General features: G+C 34.4%; 1 protein-coding gene and 1 pseudogene across 2 annotated transcripts in view; one reads left to right on the top strand and one right to left on the bottom strand.

Annotated features, from left to right (window-relative positions):
* ARHGAP18 (Rho GTPase activating protein 18) overlaps positions 1-26,490 on the top strand; it is a 160,684-nt gene that overhangs the window by 122,907 nt on the left and 11,287 nt on the right. For both annotated transcript variants that reach the window (XM_039849950.1, XM_039849949.1), the window contains exons 6-12: positions 1,611-1,776; positions 3,927-4,018; positions 7,575-7,652; positions 10,511-10,670; positions 12,771-12,853; positions 17,590-17,796; positions 18,498-18,638. In XM_039849950.1, coding sequence (XP_039705884.1) covers positions 1,611-1,776; positions 3,927-4,018; positions 7,575-7,652; positions 10,511-10,670; positions 12,771-12,853; positions 17,590-17,796; positions 18,498-18,638 — 927 coding nt within the window. The remainder of the gene's footprint in view (positions 1-1,610; positions 1,777-3,926; positions 4,019-7,574; positions 7,653-10,510; positions 10,671-12,770; positions 12,854-17,589; positions 17,797-18,497; positions 18,639-26,490) is intronic.
* Positions 19,758-19,876, bottom strand: LOC120592349 (uncharacterized; annotated as a pseudogene).

Genomic DNA, 26,490 nt, shown 5'->3' with positions numbered 1-26,490 from the left:
TGTGGCATGGTTTCACATTTTAGCAACTTTATTCTCATATCTACTTCTGTATGCAGTCTGTTGCACATGTATTATACCTCTGGAAAACACTGTATAATCATGGGATAATGAGTGTGAAAAGTCAAATTATGTTTTAATATTAATTCTTAAAATAGTTTGGCACTCTTGGTCTCCTTGAAAGGATGTTGGGTTCCCCACCAGTTCGTTGGATTACACTTTGAAAACCGCTACTTTAGGACATGTCTTTTGCAAGAGTTTTTAGACTATGGAGTGTTAATGAAACAGTATAAAAATGAGCAAAGCAAAGGGATTAAAAGGGAATCAGTTGAACATTCTTGGACATTTAATTAAGAAGTCAAAGGTAAACCTAAAAGATAAACTAATAAGATTGTTAACAAACTATTTCAAAATCATTATTATTTTAATAATCAGTAAATACAGTGGGACTGCAATTTGAATTAAATGTTAGAGAAGTTCATGTTTTTTCCTTGTGCTTTGTGTTACATATTTAATGTATTTAATATCAAAAGAGGCAAAATAGGTAGTAGATAATATTTGAGACAAGCGAAACAACAAAAACACCACTTATTTGCCTGTGATAGTAGTGTCTCTAGGTCTGGGTAGTATCTCTAAGTCTCAGTTGACTTATTTAGTGGTGAAAGTAATATTAGTAGCAACCACATAAATGTGTTTGGGAAGCGTCAAGCAATGAAACCTCACAACGGCCCTCTGAGTTAAGTGGTCTTCTCCCCTTCCCTCTCCCTGTTCCCCTTCTTTTCCCTCCCTCTCTCCCTCCCTCCCTCCCCTTCTTCTCCCTCTCTCTTTCTCCTCCCCTTTCCCTTCCCTCACTTCCTCTCTTCTCCCCCTTCCCATCACTCCTGTCCTCCTTTCCCTCCCCTTCTTCCCCCTTCTCCATCTCCTCCTCCATCCCTTCCTCCCATTTTACTGAAAGAATGGTTAAGCAGTTGCCAGAAGTCACACACACACTGGTATTCTGGCTCTAAAGTCCATGCTCTTAGTCTCTTCTCTGCTATTCACCTCCCGCTGTGTTTGCTACACAGCCCTGTCTTTTTTGGGTTTTTATGACAATATTATTATATTAATATTATATATTGTATCTGTAATGTCGTATATATGACAATAATAATAAGTAGGTAAAGGGTACCTGACATACTGTAAGCACTTACTCATGGCTTCTGTTCCTCTCTCTCCTCTTCTACTTCGCCTGCTTCTTCCTCCTCCTCATGGTTTGTGCTGGACTTCTAATCTTCCCTGGTCTTTGAAGGTCAATTAGCTAGAGTTTCTTTTCTGCTTTGGGTTTACTGTTTCTTTTGTCCTCTTAGCCACCAGTATTCATACTTCCAGTACATGGTCTGGTTCCATTGTTTGTCAAACTTCAGATACTGACTCTTGAACTTCCCACAGGTTTGGACATCATCATTGGCACAGTGTTGCTCTTTATTCTGACAGGAGATATTATGCCATAGCTGTCATTGTCACTATTTGGAGTATAACCTCTTTCTATACTTAAATTTTGTCTTCTTTCATTTAAAAAAAAAAAAAAGGTTAAATACTCTACACCTTTACTATATTAATGGTGTTTATTTTAGAATTTCAGATTGCCAATAGACAAAACAGGCACCACCAGGATTGGTGACCTAGCACCCCAGGACATGAAGAAAGTTTGCTATTTAGCCCTAATCGAACTGACTGCCCTCTATGATGTATTGGGTATTGAACTGAAACAACAAAAAGCTGTGAAAATCAAAACAAAAGGTAATTTTGAAATGAAAAACAGTTGGATTTACTTGTAAAGCAGCAAGGATGAGGTTGGCTTTTTAGCAGTATTTTTAGGAGAGAAACACCTACAAAATAAACAAACACTTGAATACATCTGAAGTTTAGATTCTAAAACGTTGTCTTCAAAAATTTTGTAACTTGATTAAATGCACTGTCTCCTAGACTATAGAAAACAAGGGCGTAATCAAACATTTAATTACCATGGAAGGAAATTAGATGGAAATTCTGAATCAAGGAATCTTAACTCACATGCTTTCTCCTTTGAAGACTATGTATTAAAAAAATACATTTGGTACATATACTTATTAATTTCCAAAATGAGATCTTGAAAAATAACTTTAAAATTGTTGACCCTTTAAAATTTGTTGCTTACTTTTGCTTATTTACTCAATGGGTAATACATAGGGTAGTTAGTCTATTCCTTTGTTCGTTAACATTCTGAATATTTTGCAAAAATGTTCTTTACTAAGAAAATAATGCCATTGTGGCACGTGATACCACTAAATTGTATTTATCGTGGATATGTTAGATTTTCTTTTGTAAGCAGCTTGCTTTACTTGTTATATGAACATACTTTATTTTTTATAATATGATAGAGAGCAGGCACTTCCTCGGTTTTTGTTTTTCCAAGATTCAATTGGTCTGGAAATCCAGATAATTCTTTATTGACAAAGCTTTATTGTTTAGAAATTTCTGACCGCTTCTTTAACCTTAAAATTTTCTCCTAAAGAGAAATCAAGAAGGAGGATTATTGAGTTGCTATGGTAACATTAGCAAAGACAAGTATTCATCTGATTTAAGTTTTAGAGGCAATTTCTCTGTAGGACTGAAGTGTACCTTCCCTTCAGGCCCTCTTCCATGCCAGGACCCAGAAGACATTCTGTGCACAGCTCCTTTGAATATTTTAGCTTAAAGCCTGGGATGGTGAATTTTGGAGTTAAATGGTGCTTCTGTTTTTTCACAAGTCCATTATGGATAACGAAGACTTCAGATGCTTTTTAGAAGCTCATCATAAAGACTTCTCCAAATATAAAATGGAAATATAATTTAAATAGCTGTGACTCAGTGCTTGACTTTAAAAGTGGCTTGAAGAAGATTTTTTAATGCTGTTTTAGAATTGCATCCTAACGATATTAAGCCAGTTAAGAGAAATAGTCATTCTTATTAAAAGTATCACTATTAATAGAATAGATTTTATTTTTATTTTTTAAAATATTTTTGTATCTTACCTATGCAATTTATAAACGAGACTCTCCATTCTTAAAGATTACATCTTTTCTTAATTTTTAAACCATAAAGTATTTACTGGATTACTGGCATTCTTTTGAATTACATTTCTGTTGAGGGTCACAGTTTCCAATGTCTATCCTCATACCACAAAATAACGCCTCTTTTTGTGTTCACAATTTATTTATATCTCTCCTGATGATATGTGTTATGCTTCTGTGCTAACTATTCTACTCAGTGATGGGGTGGAGTGGCAGGTATTGGGCAGAAGCAGCACTGAACAGACTCAAGGCACATGATTTCAATTTAGAAAAATTGTAAATTATTATGTGTCATTTCTTCCAGAGTTATTCCCAAATATATAAAATCTAAAATTTACATTCAAGAATATTAAGTATTTATATTTTCTAAAAGAAAAAAAAAACCAAAAAATAGAAAATACCCTTTATAGACTGATTTCTCAAAAAAACAGTATTTATATTTTGCTGTAATGTAGAATGTTAAATGTCAATTAAGTGTGGAAGAGATTAGTGATATTTGCTTTAAGCCAAAACTTTTAATTCGACTACATTTTGTAATTTTTTTGCATATTTTATGCAGTCCCATAACACTCATCTCTCATATGTAGCAGCTTATACTTTTCTAGGTATTTCAGTGAGATTATTTGCGATCATTTGTTTAGTTGTCTTTCCTTGCTAGATTGCTCTATGTGGCAGGGCCCAAATTTTCCTATCGAGAGTCTATGTCTAATAACTACACAGTGTCATTCTCTTACTAGGTGCTCAATAAATAGCTGTCTGATTGATAGACAGTATCAGAAATCTTACGGCTTAACATTTTGCATTAATATTTTATGGATTGATGGAAGTGAAGAAATTTAATTTAATTTTTTGTTGCAGATTCTGGCCTTTTTTGTGTTCCACTGGCTGTATTGTTGGAACAAGATCAGAAGAAAGTACCAGGAACTAAAATACCCTTGATATTTCAAAAAGTAAGTAGGCCTGAATGGGTCAGCATAGAGAAAACATACTTGAGGTAATAGTGGTTTTATTTTAATTTATTTTTTATATTCTTACTATTATAATGTAGTTTTCCAATTGATATGCTCTTTTATTTTGTACTTTGATTTTCTATTCAGGAAAAAAAATTTGTTTCAAGGGCTCATAATTTTTATTTCATGGTGATGCTTTCAGTGTTATTACTGTAAATGTGATTACCTGGCATCATTTTCCTGTCTTATATTAGCTGGCTTTGTATAATTGAGATTTCAGTTCTATAATACATAGAAGTGGAAACTGCTTATAAATAAATTTCTAGGGAATTGAATCCTCATGAATATTTCATACCTGTATGTATTTCCCAAGCTTTCCTATTTACAGTGAGGATGTCCAATTTAATTTACCAGTGTCTACTTCCAAACTAGGCAAAGAAACCATAAAGTAGAATTAGAAAGTGATTGTTAAACTGTCAAGTCACTTGTGTAGTCAACACTCAATTATTCATAAGGGGATTATCTATGGCAATATAAGAATTTCAGTCTAACCTTTGAGCCATCATTGTTCAGAAACACAGATTGCGTATTATGATAAAAGCCAGGGAATGCATAGTGAGGAAGGCAGGCTAAATCAGTTATGGACTACCCAAACTATAGATTCTTTGCAACAGCCCAGGCATATCACAGTTTCTGGAAGTCCTGGCAACAGCAAGAGTGGCAATGGGAATTTTCACAATTAACTGACTCAATAGACTCTTTGATACTATAGCTCTAACTACTTGGCACTTAATCTTCTGTTATTCTAAGCCAGTCATTTACCTGTCTTACCTTCTGACCTCTGATCCCTTTATTCCTCACGTTCTTCATTACATCCAAACTGATCTCGGTGTTTCTCCTGGTGAAGGTTGTTGTACACAGTTTATCCTACCCATTTTATGTTTGTGGTCCCTTTTGGAGACTCTGACTACCTACCCATTTGAAGTCATTGGATAATATCTTTAAAGTTTTTTTGTTTATATAAAAAAAACAAAAGGGTATATAAAGAGCTTACTGTCAGGTAAACACTTATCTGTTTGCATCTCCTCTGAATTATAAACAAAAATTTTAGTGATTTATCATGAAAAATATTTTTTGATTTATCAACTGAAAATGCAATTTGATATTCCTTCAATTTTGTAGGAAGGAAAGAATTGGAAACTACTGATTTGCAAATAGTTTCATTAGTAGTCTTTAGAGGATTATACTTTCTCAGTTATTGAGAAATATACCCCAAAAGGGCTTAAAGCTTATCTAATATCTGTGAACTATATATATTTTTTTCTCCTCAGAGTCACATTGTTTAAACCATATTTTCAGAAAGGCTTGGGGATTTGGAAATATAGATTCTATTCTTATTGTCATACTAATCAGCCAGATCAAACATACTTTGTGTCAAAAAGTCTGACTTCATTTTCAATTTGTTTTTTAATTTATATAAGTATGTGATATGTATTTTGGGAAATGCTATGAAACTTACTGATAACTTAGAGAATATATCTTGAAAGATGAATTACCAAATGCAGCATGATTAAAATATATGATCAATATATTTTTAATGTTTTGTCTTGAAAATGAAAGGAAAGCTGTAAAGTATTTTTATGTTTTAATAATGCAATGTTATGTGGTAGCTAAAAATGTTATTTTCAGAGTGAGAAATATGAGAAAACACATGACATTTCTTCAGACAATATATATACATACCTTTATTGAATGCTAGTATTTAGCTTTAGAGAATAATAAAAGGACTCGAATATAAAAATTTAGAAATTACTCTCTTTCAGTTATGTAGAAATCATAGTTAATTTTTCCTTTGTATTTAATGAAAGCAAAAGGCTTATGCTGCTAAAAACTAATTTGCTCCAACAGCTAGCATATAATTTTATCTTTTGTTGATAGAACATTTTAAACATTTTATAAGATTAAATAAAGTGAAAATTGCTTGTACATTGAATAACTTTTGTATGGTATTATTTGATAAATTCGGTTTTAAATACATTATTGAATAAGGTCCATCTAACGTAAAATAGTTCATGTAAATTATTTTGCTGTGAGTTTTTATCCAGCATAATTTGAAAAATATGGTCTCGGATAATATTCCAGTTGAATTTCAAAAATCATGTGTTGTGTTGACTGGTTAAAGATGCTTCTCTTTTTAACTAATAATAAATCCTTGGGAGAACTTTGAAACTATTCTTTGCTTTATTCTTACCTGACTCTCTCAAGATCAGTTCATTCTTTGGCCATAATCCAGGGATAGAAGAAGAACTTTGAAACTATTCTTTGCTTTATTCTTACCTGACTCTCTCAAGATCAGTTCATTCTTTGGCCATAATCCAGGGACAGAAAAATTGCCATCTCTTCCAGTATCTACACGCTATAGTATATCTTATTTTAGAACATCCAGACAAAGGTCAAAAGACTTCATTTATGATGCCATGCTTTGCTCCTGAGATGCTTTTATAACCAAGGGGAAAACAGTAAGCTTTACATAGTTTATAGAGCCTTGGTTAATCATTAAAGGAGTTTCCTCTGGAAAAAAAAAAAAAGACAATTTGACATTCTTTTGGCACTCTGGAAGATTTTATGCCTTAGGGAATAAAATATTGCAGTAAGATTGGAGATGAGTGAAGAGTAGGCATGTCTTTTATAAAGTAGGAGAAGGCTGTTGTGAAAGGGGAGTGAGTGAGTGGTAAGAAGGAGAACCGATGTGATGCTAGTAAATGCCCCATATTTAAACTGACAAGAAGGAAATTAATTTCCTTAAAATAGCAGAGTACCCTCTATAAGCCTTCATGTACTGCCCAAGGAATGCATATTACAATTGGAAGATCACTCTGCCAAGAAACTAGTGTCCAACAGTATGTCATTGCAATTTCTCTATTTCACTTATTCTTATGAGCTTCTGCCTTATTAAAAGGAAAAAAAAAAAACAATCCCTTTTATTTTAATAGGGTTCTGGAGGTAGAGAGATCTGCATGCATTAATTTGGCATTGAGTGTAATTTTGAGGCCTTATACAAGAACTGATTTTTATTTGTTTACCACCAAAAGTGTAAAGGCTTGAAATGAATATTTGCAAACAGTTTTTTTCTTCATATAAAGAATTTTTCATTGAACAAACTAAAAATGTGATGTAAATGTGCAAATACTAGAATTTTGTAAGATTATTTGATTGCAGAATGTATGTTTCAGGAAAAGCAGAAGAAAGGGATGGTTTTAGTTGCTTTTAAACAAAGAACATTTTTACTCTTCATTTGGAGTACCACATTTGTTGTGTGACATTATACACTTCTGTTACAAAGGAGAATATGACCCAACTTTTTCTAAATTATAAAGTTTTGGGACTTATTGGTTTAAAGGATAGTGATAGTGCAATTACATTTAGAATTTCATGAAATCCAGTTTATATGTCATTGTAATCAGTTTTCATTTATTTATATGTGAAACAGATGTTAAATTTGGAATTGTACCCGTTATGAATACCAAAATCAGAATGTTTTTCTGTTTATACATAGCTGATTTCTCGAATTGAAGAAGGAGGTTTAGAAACTGAAGGCCTCTTAAGAATACCTGGAGCTGCCATTAGAATCAAGGTAATTTCTTGGTTTTATTGTTTAATTATACTTTTGCATGTTAAAAGCTAACTTGCATCCCAGCCCTTTCTTTCCATCGTTAGTAAAGTAGATAGAATAAAATAATAAAATCTCCTAACATTCAGTTTATATTTAATTTTTCTAATGTCTCTTCTGATTTGTGTAAGTTCTGATTTTTTTCAAAATTACCATATTACCTATAATAACACTATGGTAAAGAGACACATAATCTCTCCACTGTGCAAACATAAAAAGGAACAAAAACAGGCAAAAAGATGAGTAGTCTCATCCTTCTGATGAGAACACAATGAGTCAAATATTAATACGGGTCTAGTGATAGATTTAGTCAGCATAAGTAATCGCAGTTGAATTAAAAAAAAAAAAACAGGATGATAAACTTCATCAGGGGAGCAGAGCAGAAGACAATATTAGTCTTAGTGAGCTGGCAAAGTGAGACTCTGTCTCAATCACTTTCCTGAATTTCACAGTTCCCTGTCTCACTGGACCCAGGGTAGCCCGAGTCTGGCTCGTGAAAGAGGTCATTCTCAGACACTTCAGTGGAGCCCCCTTTCCTCTCTGCCCCTGCTTTCTTTTCTCTCAAGATGACATTTCTTCTCCACTGTCCTAGGATGCTATGTATCCTCCTCCTTTCTCTCTGTCACCCAAGGGGAATAAAACATCCCATGAATGAACAGTAAAGGTGCAACTACCCTACAGATGATGCATGATACATATGCCTCTCAGAGGATTTGCATTTTACAGGGGCTTCATACTTGGAATTGTAGCTCTCTACGGAAAATTTATCTAGGAAACATATTTGGTTAGCAGTCATTAACAATCTCCTTCACCTTATCCTCCAAATTAAGCTCTAGCTCTAAACTGAAATAGTACAAGTCACTGCCCACATCCAATACATTGTCTTCCTGAATTTGCAATTCAAGAGAATAGAGGGAAGAGATTTTTCTCTGTTCATTTCCTTAACCTATTCTATGTGAAATCTTTAGAGTTGGATCAGGCAGAAATGACTGATGGTTATGGTGACTGTGGCAGTGGTGCTGCCAGGAGTGGAATTACTATGAGTACATTCCATAATTTGCATCACCTGCTTATTTTGATAAGCTTCCTCAGTTTAGGAAGCTAGTTTTGGCTTACTTGGCTCTTACTGCACAGTGATCTCAATTTAATTGGATTCGAGTAACCTGAGAAACTGCGCTCACAAATTTCATTCAGCTTGAATCCCCTGGGTTTGATGTCTGGTACACAGAGGTCCCCGAAACTTTTTTGGTGCTCTTGTAAGTTTGATAAGTTGCCATTGTCTCACTTCATCTGTGAACACCTGGCAATGTCACCACAGTCAGTCATGAACTTGGTGTGTGATTCTGAGATAAGTTCTGTTGAGAAGTACATTCTCTTACAGAGAAGGAATTCCTCAGAAACAACAGGTAATGTGACTTCATGTAACCAAATCAGCAAGAATACTGTAGCTTTTCAGTTCACTGTTCACAGCATTCATTAGCAGAGTGTAATGGCCAACTCACAAGTTATAAATACGTTTACTTTAGTACACAATAGCAAATGTAATGTGTATTTTATAGTTTGGCTGGATAGCTGACAGAAGGTTGAGTTCAACTAAATATAATTTCTAAGAAAGTCAATTAGATAGATTCAGCTGGCTCTATTCCTCAACCTGGCCTGTTGTCATATACCAAATTCCGCAGCAGCTGGTCTATTATAAATAATTTAAAGATAATATGCAAAATCTTTGGTTGTCTTTCTTCTCCCCTGCCCCACCAAATTTCTTATACTCTTTTCTCTCCCTCTCCCTCATTCCCTCCCTCATTTCTCTCTCCCTCTCTCCTTCCTCCCTCCCTCTCTCCTTCCTCCCTTCTCTCATCCCTCTCCCTCCACCTCTCTTTCCTCCATTCTCTATTTCTAGGTTCACCTTTATATATTTCACCAATTACAGACATAATTGGGATAGAGAATGGAGTTGTGCTGGGAAGAGCAAATGTAATAAATTCACCTTATAAGAAGAACAAAGAACATGAATTGGGGAGAACAATGTCAAAAAATAGAAGAAAGTGACAGACTTGGAAGGATTTCTAATATCGAAGGATTTCTAATATCATAGGATTTATGCCACAGTGAAAAAGTGTATAGAAAATAGTAATTATGAAACTAAATTGATTTATTACTAATAATTTGTCAGACAAATTTTGTAGAGTCCTTGAGGTAAATGAACTAGGTATTCTAATTCTACACAGACTCAAACTGTTGTCTGCAGCTGGCATAAGGATGGCTATGTCACTTACAGCCTGTGCATTTCAGACAGGTATATTGATGTATTTTCATGCCTCATTTGCTATAGAATTTGGTTTTTCATTTCCCAGAGGTGACTAATCAAAGGTAGCCTTCTGTTTTAAACTCAGAGATTGATTATGTATTTTGTATTAGGTATCATGGAACATCCTTCTAAATAATTTAAAACGTACACTTATTTTTTAATGATTTTTTAATTTAATGAAAAATTATATTATCTAAATAAAGACCCCAAATGGAAAGACTATTTGGACTAATCTTTTCATTAAACCTTTACTGCTTAAGGTTTGTATTTTGTCCAGGAAAATATGTAAAATTCTAGAATTTTTTGGACGTAAGTATAATTTTCATTTGGTAAAGTACACTGGGGCCAAAGAGAATAATATTTTTCAAAGTAACAGAGAAGTGTTGGCCTTTTAGTGCTTTCAGATGTCTTTTCTAAAGAGTAGAATCACTTGTAAAGTGGGAAGTGTATCATACTCTCAGAAAAAAAAAAAAAAGTACTTACTGGTAGCTTTCTTTTTTCTTCTGCCTTTCAGAATCTCTGCCAAGAACTAGAAGCGAAGTTTTATGAAGGGACGTTTAATTGGGACAGTGTCAAGCAGCATGATGCAGCCAGCTTACTGAAGCTGTTTGTCCGGGAGCTGCCCCAGCCACTGCTCAGTGTAGAATATCTCAAAGCCTTTCAAGCTGTCCAGAGTAAGTGCTGTCCCTCTTCGAAACAATCCTTGTGCTGCTGCCATCCATACTAATTGTTTTAATAACATTTTGTATCACAAAGAATATTACCAGATATATTTGGATATATATTGACTCACTGATGTCAACGGTGCTCAAATGCCACATGTTTTCCTTTCCTTTATAAATATACATCTCTGAGTAAATAGATAAAAGAATGTTCTCTTGGGTACAAATTGATTGCATGCCCTTTAAGCAATACAATATATTTTCATGTTAAAACCTGAAAATCACATTTCTTTTATTATAAAATGCGTCACGTAAGATCTCTGATACATTTTTCTTGCCAAGTGGTGAAAGCAACACTTACTAGAGAAGCTGTGGATTAACAGTTATCATAAAAGAACAGGGGGATGTGGCAGAGTCTGTGACTATTTTCTGAAAAATTAACTTTTTGAAATTGTCATGCAGAAACAGAACAAATCATTTGTCTGCCTCATTGATGGAGGGCAACAGACTTCTAATGTCTTGCCATTTTGTAGTCTTGGGCAAGTTCCAAACTAATGTCTCATAGCTCTTAATTCCTTTTCAGTGAACACGGAGATCTTATGAGGTTTATATACAGGCATAATTATCCCTTTTAGTCCTAGAGGTCAACAAAAAAAGAAAAATGCCATTGCCACACTCTAGTGACCACATGTTTAACTTCCAAATTGGGACATTTGATAGTAGAAAAGGGAACATTATTGATGCTTATGGTGAGCTGCAGTGTCAAGCAGAGCTATTATGGACTACTCTTTTTTTAACATTTTTTATTGAGGTATAATTGACATACAACATTATATTAGTCTCAGATGTATAATATAATGATTTAATATTTGTTTATATTGTGAAATGGTCACCACAATGAATCTAGTTAACATCTGTCATTAGAGTCAAGAATTTTTTTTTTTCTCATGATGAGAACTTTTAAGATCTACTCACTTAGGAACTTTCAAATATGCAGTACAGTATTACTAACTGTATTTGCCATGCTGTACATTACATCTCCAGGACTTATTTATTTTATAACTGGAAGTTCGTGCCTTCGTACCCCCTCCACCCATTTTGTACCCCCTCCCCCATCTCAGGCAACCACCAATCTCTTCTATCCATGAGCTTCTTTTTTTGTTTTTGTTTTTGTTTTTTTTTCGGATTCTACATATAAGAGAAATCATATGGTATTTTTCTTTCTCTGACTTATTTCACTTCCCCTCAAGGTCCATCCATGATGTCACAAATGGCAAAATATCATTCCTTTTTGGTGGCTGAATAAAATTCAGTTGTATTCGCTATTCTTAAATCATGTAATATTGAGATGATTCTCGTGTGTCATCTCATAACATTTCTTTAGAATTTCTAGAGGAGACATGACTGAAGTCATCTTCTGCTTAATATATTTTTTAATGGTTAAGTTGTGTTATTTTGCACACATTCTTTAGATATGGATTAAAGGACTAAATTGATCCCTGAAAACAAATGTCAGAATGTGTCCAGATATACAGGATTATTACTTAAATAGAATAAAAGCTACCAAAAATGATAAGTATCATTGATAATAATGTACTTCTTAGACTCTTTCATTGCTGATTGGTTTTCTAATTCATTCTATCAATGTTTGTTGAACACCTATTGTATTCCGGGCTCTGTTTTACATATTCCTGTTAGAATTCATGGACTCTTACCACATAATTTGTTCACTCACCATTAAAGGAAACAAACTTCACCGTTACAGATGTACCTTGATACCATATCATAGAAGGTCCAATCTTCTCTTTTTATTGGAGAATAATTATCATGCAGAAGCTAAAATTATTTTCAAAGCATTGTTGTGTGTCTGCAAACATAAGGCTGCTCGTCATATGATCGCAGTTGGAAGTGAGCATTCTAAGGATAAAGCTCTAAAGCAGCAGCTGCTTGTGCTGATCCCCCACAAACACACTCTCAACAAGGCTTGCTGCTCAGTCGTTGTGTCTCACATTTCACAGTGATGTTTATGCCAAATAACTTTTTTTCTTACAAAATGAAAAAAGGAAGTAAAATGTTCAGTAAAGACTTCAGATTTCTTTCATCTGTCTGCAGATCTTCCGACCAAGAAGCAACAACTACAGGCTTTGAACCTTCTTGTCATCCTCCTGCCTGATGCAAATCGAGACACACTGAAGGTCAGCTGGATTCGTTTGCCGTCACTGTCCCTCAGAACAGAGCAGAGCAATTTTTTATTATTGTGGCAAAACATGATCTTATCATGGAAATGTTAGTAGTAGTCTCTAAAGAAAAGACCTGTTTTTGAGGACAGGTGGTAGAAGTCTTTAACTCTTTATACATTTATTTATACATTTATTAGTCATGTTAATCGTATTATCAGGAGTTTTGTGTTTTGATTTTACTCTAACCATTCTTCTGCCAAAACAAGTGATCAAGGTTCATTTGTTAATGCAAACATGGGTGCTTTTTATTTTTCTTCTATTTTTCTGCATTTTCCAAATTTTATTTAGTGAGCGTGTATTAGGTGAAAATAAATGTTTAAAAAGAAAATCCTAAGAGTCATCACATATAATCACCCAGTGTTGCCTAAAGATGTTACATTTGTAATTCCGTGCAGTAGAGTTTGGAATAAGTCATAATGACTATTCCAACAATGTTTGCTTAGCCAAAAGGTAGACCAACTCAAACAAATTCTAGTTATTTCTCTAAGGGCTTACCTTGAGTTGCTGATTTATATCATCATTTCAAAGTGTTTTGGTCTAATATTATATCATTTTATACTGTTTATTATAAGTGTTGTCAGAGGCTTTTATAATAGTCAATAAATTAGTAAATTCTTCCACATTGATTTATTTTCCTTAATGATAGAGTTTATAGTTATAAAAGGTTTAATTATAAACCTTTATAAAAGAAAAAGACTTTAAAAAAATAATTTAGAAAGAGTATTTACCTTAAGTTTTGCCATTGCATTCAAAACAATTTTTTTTATATACTGGCAAGGGTAGAACTCTTTCCCTTTTACCACTTACATTTCTTTCTATTTAAAATGAAATATCATGTCAAGAAATTTCATGTCAAGAAAACTAAACCACCAATTGGTAAATCTTGGAAATTTTTTCCTGTAACTCATTAAGACTCCTTGAACTGAAACTAGGTGAGTGATAGTCCCTTCATGTCCATGGCATGAATGTTAATACTTGTCTGCATTAAGCAGTTTATGAAGATTACAAGAGCGAAAACATCATATTGCTACAGGAGAACTTCCAAAGAATTATTCTCATTAGTAAGTCAGAAAAAAATTGTTGGCTTAAATGATTATCAGATGAATCACTGAGAAAGCAGCCTTAGATTTTGTTTTGTTTTGGAGGCAGAAGCCAACTTCAGAAAGGGTTACATTCAAATATGGTGTGACCATGGCTGCTGCGTAAGGGTGTGTAGATTGTGGCTGAAACAGACATCTTGCCCGGGACAAAGTGGAGAGGGACTGATTTCCATTCTATTCTCTACTGGAAGCTGTGCGCTTAACACAGGGCTTCTACTATACAGAAAGAAGTATTTAATCTATCTTTTTCTTATTCACATAAAGGTACCTGTCTGTGTGTGGCCTATGAATGGTCAATACAAGGTGGGAATTGAAAGACACATCATTGACTTAAAATACGTCTGCATTCAAATGAATTCAAATAGTTGAGGGAGGAAACATTTATTCTGATATGGTTACTATTGGACAAGGTTGATCTAGAACTCATCTTTGTGGTTTACCTTCAAAATCTGAGGCTCATTCTTTTAAAATTTTTGTTCAAAAAATATATATTTTAAAAATTTTAGCATAGTTTTAATTTTTGCAAATAAAGTTACTAGGAGTGCAATTTTATAAGTAAGATGGGAAACACTTCTGGGAGGTAAAACATTGGAAATTGCAAACAAGTAATTTTATGAATTTACTTAAGCTTTAGTAGCTTAGTTAGCAAGCATTCTAATAATAGAAACCTTGAAACAACTATACCATATGAACAAGAGAATAAACTGTTTAAACTTAATTCCATAAAAACAGAAGGAAAACTCCATCACAAGGTAATTTCAGGAAGCTTAACATGAGCTTCCCCAATTTTTCCAGTCCTCAGGCCACTCCTTCTTCAGTTGCCATTTGGAAGGGTGCAACCCTGTGTGCGACTTGTGTAGACTATTTCTACAGCACATCTAAGAGTTAGGAGGCACTGTGTTAAACACCACACCCCAGTTTAAGCCTAAAGCTACAGGGGTCTTTGGGCAAGCTGCTTGACCAGGATTTTATTTTATTTTATTTTATTTTATTTTATTTTATTATTTTATCTTTTTACCTTGGATCATTGTGCATTCGGATCAATGATTTATATCTTCCTTTGACTTGGAGAAATAACAAAGACTGATGTTAAGATACCCATGAGGGATCCATGGAAACATAATCATTGGCATTTGTTTATCCTTTTTGTAGTTTTAAGAAAATTTTAATTTTAATGGAGTAAGATTAATTAACATTATATAAATTTCAGGTGTACAACTTTGCAATATGACATCTGTATACTCTATCGTGTACTCACCACCCCATGTCTAGTATCATTCTGTCACTATTTGACCTACTTTACCTCTTTGTCCTCCCTACAACCCCCTTCCCCTCTCGTAATTACCATTCTGTTGTCTATAAGTTTATTTTCTTGTTTTGTTTTGTTTGTTCATTTGTTGCTTTCTGTTTTATACCCCACATAAAGTCATATGGTTTTCTGTTTTATACCCCACATGAAGTCATATGGTTCTTATCCTTTTCTGTCTGACTTATTTCACTTAGCATAATACTTTCAAAATCTATCCATGATTTTGCAAATGGCAGTATTTCATCTTTTTATGGCTGGGTAGTATTCCATCATATATGTGTACCACATGTTCTTTATCCAATCATCTGTCGAAGGACACTTAGGTTGTTTCTATGTCCTAGCTATTGTGAATGATGCTGCAGTAAACACAGGGGTACGAAAAAGTGTTTTAAAAATTTTCAGGTAGATACCAAGACGAGGGATTTCTGGGTCATATGGTAACTCTATTCTTAATTTTTTGAGGAAGTTTGTTAATGTATATTGTCTCACTTAGTCCTGGCAGGCTAGGAGATTTGTATTCTCGCTTTACAAATGACAAGACTTTAGAGAGCAGAGATGTCAAAAGGTTATCTTAAAATCATACATAGCTAATAAGTAACTATACAGGGACTTAAACTGGGTTTTCAGGGAGTGGGTCCAGCAGTACTTATAAAATACCAGACTGGTGATAGATACTGTTTTTTAAAGGGCAGTTCTTACAGTTCAAATGAAGAAAAAATACATCTGAAGATGAAGTTCTTTCAGCAAGAGCTAGGCTAACACTTTATTAATTTCACATCTATACACACATTCTACTATTTGATAGTAATATTTTGAATAACCTTATTGCATGTGCAAACCACAATTAAAATGGTTCATTACCTGATCTCTCTAATTTATGCTCATAAAGAAAGAAATACACTTGTCCCTAACTAATTATTCTGGTCTCTGCAAGAAAATGAACTATTTTTTTTCAAACCTCACCAATTAATCTTTTGTCCTCATTTGAGAAGGTATTGTTTCTATAAAGCCTCATGCTTGGATTACAATTTAACTTTCTGAGCACTGTTCTGGAAATTAGATAGGTAAATCACATCATTAGATACTAAGGCTATGCCTTTAGTTTGTTTCAAATTTTTGAGATCTATATAGCAGCCAAACTTGATTCAAGATTAACCTGTTAGGAGGTTTCTTTCCCCCTGAACTGAACACAGTGTTTTGTTTGTTTGTTTGTTTTATTTTCTATTTTGGTATAGTTTATTTGACCTTTTTTTTTTCAGGTAGATAATTTAAATGAAATAAAAATATGTGATTTTTTAGTAATAAAGAGTTCAGAAACAAAAGCCAGATAGACCTGCAATTAAATTCCTTCTCCCCCATTTGTTAGCTACATGACCTCTGGTAGGTTACTTCCATTCTCTTAGACATTGTTTCTTCATCTGTAAAATGGGAATATTTACAGCATCTATCTCCAGTAAGGATTAGGTGAGATGAGCTCTATTATGTACTTAAAACAATGCCTCACTCACAGAAAACATTGAATACCTGTGCGGTTATTGTTGTTCTTGTTCTGGACCAAAATTAATTCAAGAAAGAAGACAAAAGAAGGATGTAAAGCCTTAAGCTCTATTAGGAGGGTGATCTGCCTATGGTTTTTGTGCAGGGTAGGCTCAGAGAACACCTGAATGTTGGCAGTAGAGGTAAAAGTGGGTGGCATCAAACCGAGTATAAACTAGCCTATTCTGGTGAAAAGTTCTTCATTCATTCATTCATTAAAAAAAAAAATTCTCTTTTGTCTCTCTTCATTCTTTTTTTCTTCCCATCATGATCTTCGTTCTTTTTAGAACTCGTGTCAGCTACCTGTTAAGTACCTTAAAGCAAATGAAACAGATTAAATGAGCCTTTTTAAGGGAATTTTTTGTTAATTTCTAAAGATAAAAGTACAACACTTCCTGAAGCAAGTGAATACTTGTATAATATTTTAAACTACTTTTCAGTGCTCCATGGCTCCAGTAGGCTGTTGGTCTGACACTTCTCCATTCCTCCCTCCACCACCTAGTTCAGATGTGTATCCTCTCTGCCTTCGTCCTCAGTGCCATAGTCTGTAGTAGAAACAAAGCGCCACCTCAGGGTGTGTTAACCATATGGAGAAGCTTTGATGACAGGGCCTGTTGGATGTGGCTAGCTGACTGTGGTTATACACAACTTATTTTTTTAACTAAATAAAAATCTCATATTCTACAGTGCTTTAATCTCTTATCTTCTTCTGTAACACAAATCTCAAGCAGTCATTTCTTTTTCAGGCCCTGCTTGAGTTTCTCCAAAGAGTTATAGACAATAAAGAGAAAAATAAGATGACAGTCATGAATGTAGCAATGGTCATGGCTCCAAATCTCTTCATGTGTCATGCACTGGATTTGAAGTCTAGTGAACAGAGAGAATTTGTAATGGCAGCTGGGACAGCTAATATCATGAACTTATTGATTAAGTATCAAAAACTTCTGTGGACAGTAAGTATATATTTTTCAGCCCTGTTAATGAATGATGACATCTAGATTCTAAAGTCTTTTTATTAATTGTTATATTCTCTATAAAAAGGTAACTAATATAAGTGATTTCAAATGTGATCTTTTTAAAAAAATTAACATCTATTAAATCTCAATTTTTAAAATGCTAACATTTCATTGTTTAAATTTGATCACTTCTAAAATATTTCATTTTGCCAATGTAACTTCTGTGGACCAGATTTTCCTGAATTATTGCTAAATACCTTTCAGTTCTTATTTGTGAGTTTTTCTCCAGCTAGACAGGAGTGGCTAGCTGGCTATTAGAAGAGGACTATAGATTAGTGAGAGGCTAGGTTGTGGAAAGGTAGCTGCTAAAGGGTGGCCTCTATTGCCAGACACCTCAGCAGTCTCCAATCTTAGCATACAAGGCATAGAAAACAACCAATATGCTCTTGAACTTCACCAAACCTCTTTTTGAAACTTATACACTAGGTGGTAAATTGCATCATGTGGATGCTCTGTACACGTGGTGAATAAATAACACTATGTATTTTGTTTCACAGATTTAATAAAGGGTGCATGTAAAATGGCATAGTCTTCAAAAAGATAAAACCTTTTTCAAAATTAAAGAAATAATATAATTCCATAGTTAAAAATGGTGCCACTTCTTTTTCCTCTCCAAACTTAATTTCATTTCTCCACAGATTCCCAAATTTCTTGTGAACCAAGTGAGGAAGCAAAACACTGAAAATCTTAAAAAAGACAAAAAAATGATGAAGAAATTGCTGAAGAAAATGGCTTATGACAGAGAAAAATATGAAAAGCAAGATAAGAGTGCAAATGATGTAAGAAAAACTTGAAGATATGTTTTTATGCAGATTTCAGCATTGTTTTTTAATGTAACACACAAAACAAAGAGTTTTACATGTTTTTGTAGTCTAACTTTCTACACACCGAATAGGCCCTGGTACTACTTCTAAGTCAAAGGCATCAATAATGGTAACTGCACTCCTATAACTACTAATGCTCAGAATTGATAGTTGCTCAGGTGTCGGTGATTCAGCATGTGCATTGTTCATGGGTAACAAAGGAAAATAACAAGACTGGAATGTCTCAACACACACACACACACACACACACACACACACACACACACATCCATGCATAAATAGCAAAGGACTTCCTGGAGACTCCAGTTGCCCAGTGAATGTGTAATGTCTCGTGAGTACAGAGTCCCGTGTGGGTGAACCACTGATCTCTTTTCTTCAATTTTCTCATCTGTAATATGAGGATAAATAACTCACCCAGATAGACAAATAAGCCAGCGTTTGTGTTGTGTCTAGGATCCTTCCTGGACTTCAGTAAGTATTTCAACGTTCTTAATTGGATCATAAGAATTTGGAGAAAGTTTTGTTGGAATAAAGACAATTAAATGTCTCAAAAATAGAAATACCTAAATATTAGTATATAAAAACTGCTGTAAGAATATATTAATAATTGGGTTTAATATAATGAAATATATGTGAAAACACGTTTATGAGGTGAGTTACCAAAGCTTTAACTTCAGATCATGAAAGGAAAGTGTTTCCATTGTTCTGTTGGCAGTGAGGACCACCGCACCACCAGCACCATCGAGGTTATTCAGTTACATATTGCCATCTTGTGGAATAATGTGAAAATGCAGTTATCAGCCTTTGATTTTTCTGCTTTGGCCTACTTAGGCATCTAGTAATTGTTAAAAAAAAAAAAATCCTCCTACGATTTTTTATAGCGCTCACTGTTACAAAATAACATTTTCTTGGCATTAAACATTTTTATTCAGTTTGTATTTATTTATTTATTTATTTATTTATTTATTTATTTATTTATTTTTATTTTTTTAGGTGAGGCAACCCTTGGTTGACCTCACAGATTGCAAGGACCTTGTCAGTTTACAATCCTTTATTTTTTTTTTTTATTTTTAACACCTACTGCACCTGGTCTTCCTAAGTGGTCTCCCATCCAAGCACTAACCAGGCCCAACCCTGCTTAGCTTCCAAGATCAGACGGGATCAGGCTTGTTCAGGGTGGCATGGCTGTAGACTTTATTCAGTTTTTAGGTATCTTTAAAAACAAAATTTAATGAAGAGAAATTGTAAATAGTGCTTATATTTTTGAGAAAATTTGATTTTATCATAGATTAGAAAGGATTTTTGATATCATTTTTGCTTAACTTATAATGGTCTATTTCCTCTAAAGCCATTATAAATATGTAAATATCTTCTTGTTTTGTAGCTCTACTTATTCATATTAACTTAAGTGACTTTACAGCCTTGTCTTTTTTGTAGGGCAGTTACAACGTGATAGTCAGAAGCACAGTATATATCTAAGGAAACAAAATTTGTGCTTTACCATTTTAATAATATTTTTTTAATAAAAATTAAAAGTACTTTTTTGTAACATCTAAATGATTTTGTCATTTACAGATGAACAGCATTTACTTGGATTTTTTTTTTAATTTGTACTTTGGGCTAATTAGGTATGAATTGGTCTAAGAATTATCTCTGTATTAATTAGAAGCTATAGTGGTCATTTTAAGGCTTGAGACATAAACTTGGATTTAAATCTCAGTTTTATCATGTATTATCTGTGACTCTGTTTCTCTGAGTTTTGGTTTTCTCTTCCGAGAAATTCAGTGGTTCTTTTAACAAAAGGCTACTAAGTGCCTCCTTGGTGCCAAGCCCCCACTCCCTGTGAGATATACAAAGAGAAATGGGGTTGATGCTCACCCACAGGGAGTTAGAAGAGATTTGGTCTCAGAGAGGCTAGAGGTATGTGATGGAAGCCTGACCAAGGTATCCTGAGCTACAAAACAGCATGCGGGCATCAGAGAGGAGCGGAGCCAAGATGTGAAAAAATGTAAGTTTTATTCAGGCAGGAAATTGAAGAGAAAGGCCTCCCTAACAGAGGAAGCTCCCTGGCAGAGTGGCAGCATATAGGTGATCATGATTCACAGTAGAGATTCATTTGGCTTATCTTTTTGGTTGAAAATTTTTCATTAATTGCCAAAATACTTTTTCTAATTACTATCATTTTGTTAGGGAGAATAAATATACATAGAAAACAATTACAAAACAACAAATAAAGTACAAAATAATATCAAATACTGTGACTATGTGGTGAGTCACTAAATAATCAGAGTTTTCTGCATAAGTTTCCATCAGTTGCCAGAATTTTAAAACTAAAAAATTTAATGTAAAGATCTGGATTTCCATCATAACTTGACAAACTGGACGTAGGAGCATTCTTGTGTCCTCTTGCAGTAGGGGACCTGCTTTTCTGCAGGGTAACAATTTCCTGGATTGGAGTAGAGCTCTTTCCTTTGGATGGGACATGGGCCTTTTATTCTGCCATAAGCCACTATACCCCTGCCTGTTTTGTCTTGTTGATTTATGTTTCTCAACTCTTCCTTGAATATGCAGCACAAAACTATAGAGCATGAAACTGCCTGGGAAATAATATTAATGTGTTAAACCAATATTTGATGTGTGCTTTTTATGTGCCAGGCATCTTCTAGGCACTTGAAATCGATTATTGAACAAAACAGATAAAGATCATTGCTCTTGTACCACTTAAATTCTATAAATAATAATAAATAGAATATGCAAATCACATAGTATCTTAGTATGTGGTAAATGCTCTAAAAATAATAAAAATAGTAGAGCAGAAAAAGGGGAATTGGGAGAGGGAATCCTCTTGCATTATCAGGTTAGGTTGTCTGAGTATTACTCATTTGAGTGAAGACGTGAAGGAGGGCAGGAAGCTGAGCTGTGTGTCTATCTGAGGAAGCACATTCCAGGCAGTGGAAATAGTCTACACAAAAGTCTAAAGGCAGAAACTTGCTTGGAGGATTTAAGGACTAGCAAAGAGTTATTGTGACTAACGCGGAGCCAGCAAAGGGGATGGTAGTAAGAAATGAGGTCAGAGGGACAGTGGGACCAGATTATATAAAGCCTTGAAGGCCATCATTAGTAATTTGGATTTACCCAATGTGAAATGGGGTCATTGCAGGATTGTGAGTAAAGGCTTGAAAATCTGTACTTTAAAATGACATCTTGGGCTATTGTGTTGAGAATAGATTCTAGCGGGGCAAGGATAGAAGTAGGAGACCACTTAAGATGCCCACGTCTCAATCTAAGTGAGAGACCAGAGTGTTTGCACTGGAGGTGGAGACGCAGTCAGATCCTGGATATATTTTAAAGTTAGAGCCATTGAGATTTCTTGATGATGAAATGATAAGAATTGTAAGACAGGTGAAGAATGACTTCCAAGGATTTTGCCCTGAAAAGTTGGAGAGATGGAACTGACACTTGCGAAAGATCACAATTTCAATTTGGAACCTGTTGAGTGTAAGATATTTATTAGATATCTAAGTGTGATTGTGTGTGTGTGTGTGTGTGTGTGTGTTTTGGGGGAAAATTAGGTCATACTGGCTGGCCAATGAGATACATGAAGGGGCAGGGGCAGAAGAAAGGCAGAGATAGGGCTCAGGGAAGAGCCAGGCTTTCTTTCTGTATATGACAGGGAACGGCCGAAAGTTATAACTGGAGTTACATAGTTTACCCTTGAACAACAGGGGTTTGAATTGCATAGTTCTGCCTGTATGCAGATTTTTCCAATAAATACAGTCAGCTCTTCATATTCACAGGTTTCACATCCACGAATTCAACAAACCACTGATTGAAAACAGTATTTTCTATCTGCAGTTGGAAATTGTGGATACAGAGGGCTGAATGTATGAATTATTCTGTGACATCTAATTAAGGGACTTGAGCATCCTTGGATTTTGGTGTCCATGGAGGTTGGAGAGGGGGGCGTCTTGGAACCAAATCCCCATGGATACTGAGGACTGACTGTGTTTGCATTTTAGAATAGTTGTTATGAAGGCAAGTGGAGGAAAGATTGGAGGAATGAAAGATAGGAGGTTAGGTAGGAGATGCTGGCTAACTTCCTTGCTGATGGAAGTATATAAATTGGTAGAATCCTTTTGAAGAGTAGTTGGCAAGTGGCAAAGGTCTGAATACCATGCTCCTCATTGGACTCAAAGATTCTTTCAAAGGGAATAATGAGATGATCATGCAAATAGTTATGCTTAAGGTCATTGCCATTTTCTTTATACTGGCCCAAATTAGAAATAATCCAAGAGGACAGAGATGATTAGTTAAATATATTATGGCGTATTATGTAACGGAATACCATGAAAATGTATAAGTGTATATGTTGACATCAAAAGATATTCGTAAAATGTTGAAATAAGTTATAAATCAGCGAGTAGTATATTGCTATATTTGTAAGGGGTAATAATTATAACTATTTTGAATGCTTACCAGAGGTCAGGCATGATCCTTGACATTTTATCATCTCATTTAATATTCATAGTAATTTAATTAGTGTATATTATTGTCTTATTTTTTACATATCAGGAAAGCAAGGATCAGTAGTCTTAAATAACTTACTAATGGTTATCTAGATAAGAAGTGATGGAACTTGAAACCAAATCTATATGACTTTTAATCCAGGTCTCTCTACCATTATCCTCTATTTCCCACTGATTACAGAAAAACTCTGAGAAGTGATATATCCCAAAATCCTAGGTTCACATTTGGTAATACAGTGAACATGTATTACTCCTATTATAAAGTATGATTAATATATAGCTTTTCAAAGACTCTTGGGCCAAGCTAAAGCCAGGCAAAGGGAATAGAAAGAAGTTGAATGTGAGCAGGTAGGACCCATAAGATGTGGAAGCTGATTGGATATGAAGAAGGTGGAAGAAAGAGGACTCTAGAACGACTCACTGATTTTACCATGAGTGACTTTATCATCAAGATATGGCATCATGCAAAAGGAACAGACTTCGACAAGGTAATCAGTTTTCGACATTTAGGGTTGACTTGCCCTTATAGAAGTTGGCTACTTGGGCCTGAAGCTCAGGGGTGGCCAGAGCTAGAGATGTGCATTTGGGATCAACATAGAGATTTCAGCTGATGCTGCAGAGTGGTTCCCATAACAAAAAGTAGATATGTGGTATAAGAAAATTAAAAGGCAAAGAAAGATCTCTGGGGACACCAATATTTTAAGTAGTTGGCCATGGAAGAAGAGCTGGTAAAAGAGGCCACGAAATGACAGGAAGTGAAAAGAAAGTTAGAAGCTCAGGAGGAACAGTAAAGTAAAAGAGCTTAGTTAGTAGTGCCAAATTCTACAGAGAAGTTGAGTAAAACTAACGTTGGATAGAGGTTCCCTGCATTTTGCATTTGAAAGGTCAGTTGTAACTTTATCCAAAGCATTGTCAGTGAGTGTTGATGGAAGAAGACAGAATGCCTGAGATTGAAGAATGAAAGACAAGAGATTATACATCATGAAAATTCATCAAGGTCATATTTTTAAAGCATTCAGTATGATATTAATGCTAACTATATATACGCAAGTATTCATATTATTGTGACATGCTTGACTAGGTAGTTTAATTGTATGAACCAGGTTGTAGGGGACACCCTCAACCTATTTAATAAGACAAACATTTTAAATTACTACAGCATATTAAATGTTTGGTACAAACGTGAATTTCTTAAATATTAAATATATCAGCAGGAGGAAACACTTGGTGAAAAATAACAAAATTATAGACCATTACAAATAACCACTTAATGATAACCTTCAGTTTACCGTTGAGATTGATATCATATCACACACACACGCACACACACACACACACATGCACGCACACATGCACACATGTATATACACACCACATCACACACCAGAAGTCATATGGTTTGAAGATATAGTCTTTGCTCTGCCATTGATGAGACATTAATGACAAAAATTTTATCTCTCTGGACCTCAGTTTCTTCTATAAAATGAGAGGGTCAGACCAGATTAATGAGGTTTAGCTAGAGGTATACAATAGGGACATGATTGACACATTCTGGCCCTGCTGAGTTAATCTCCCAGACCAGGACCTGAGCATGTGTGTTATATAAAAATTATAAGGGTGATTTCCCCCCATTTGGGATTTGTGTGTGTGTACATGCACACACATGTGCCCATATATTTAATTTTATGACTTCTAACATATACAAATATAGAATAGTATATGAACCACCATAAACCCATTACCAATAATCAAACACAGTTTTCTTATCTTGTCTCTCCTTTTTTCCTTCTTAGTGTTTTTATAGAAATCACAGACATCCCATCATTTTACCCATAATTGCCTCAGATTGCATCTCTGCCTAATAAGAATCTAGGGCAGCTTTGATGAGCATCTGGTTCTGAATTGCTAAATCATGCAAGTTTCAAGTCCATCGTGAACCTAGATTTGTATGATTTTTCTTTTCTCATTCAAGCTCACCTCTCAAAAGGAAGCTGTACATTAGGGAGAGAGTGTGGGCACTGAGCAGGGCTCTGTGAGATTCCATGAAATAAGCCAAACTGCTCAGCACATCTGTCCTCATGGGTAGAGGGAACAAAAGTTCTCCCTTCTGTGTTTAACTTCAGTGTCAACTCAGGATGATCTAGTGTCATACCCTTAACTTACAGTTGAGGAACTCAAGTTTTAGAGTGCTACATGATTTGCTAAAAGTTCCAAAATAATTGTATAACATTTTAAGGTTTAGGGCTTTGGACATGGAAAGGAAATTTGTTGTTGCCACCTTCTGCCATTCTCCTCCAGAGGAATCCTGGAGTTGACAGCAGTGCAGTGTGGAATCTGAGTTGTTTGTGGCTGGGATTGCGTGTCTTTAGTCACATCTCTGTTTAGAATTCTATCTCTGGTTTCATTGAACAGTTCTGACCTAGAGCATTGTTGTAGGTCTTGTTTCAAGCAACTGCTTTAAGTCTGGAAAAAGTATCTGGATCTACTTGGGGACTGATGTAGAAAATCAAATTACAATATCAAGCGCAAAATCTTGTTTCCTTTTAAGACATTCATTGCTTTTTTTTTTTTTACAGTGCATAAAAATACCATATTAAAGAGAAAAATATCCAAACTTAATTTATTGTAAGTTAAATACTTATTAACTCTGAAAGTTATTTCAGACCCTTCTTTAAAATTCTCTGAATCTTTGAATTGGATAAAAGTTTAAGCATTTGGATAACAAAGGCCCAATTATAATTAGAACATAGACAGTTCAAGATAGTAGAGAATGCCTTCTATATTTTTCCCTCTAATCAGACTAAGATGATGAATATGTCATTTTAGTTTAAGATACCTTGCTAAAATGTCCTTGTTTAATTTTCTGAAGCATGTGTTTTATCTGCTCTTTTTTTGAGAAAGCTGTACTTCCAATTTGCCCTTTTGACGATAAAAGGTTTTTCTGTAATATTAAGAGTGTTGGCTTTACATTTAAATTAGTTTTTAATAAAAAAAGAAATTAATGTCTCTTTTAAAGGTCTGACATTAAATTTCTAATCTCAAGTGCAAAAATATGAGCAGTGTAGTATTTATCTACACTTTATGAAAAATACTAAAATAATTGTTTATTTAACTAAATAATAAGAAAATTTTATCTTTAAAAATATGCTTTGGTTCAAAATGGAAAACATGTGATGACCATGAGATTATTTTCTGTATTATAACAACCTTTGCATGTATAAGAAATTAACTAACATTTTGTAATTTGTAAAATTCTTTGTGACTAAATTTTAATAGTATGT

This window comes from Pteropus medius, unplaced genomic scaffold (assembly GCF_902729225.1).
Source record: "Pteropus medius unplaced genomic scaffold, Ma_sr-lr_union100, whole genome shotgun sequence".
NCBI classification, from domain to species: domain Eukaryota; kingdom Metazoa; phylum Chordata; class Mammalia; order Chiroptera; family Pteropodidae; genus Pteropus; species Pteropus medius.
The sequence above is the reverse complement of the archived record's forward strand: the minus strand, read 5'-3'. Positions and strand labels throughout refer to the sequence as shown.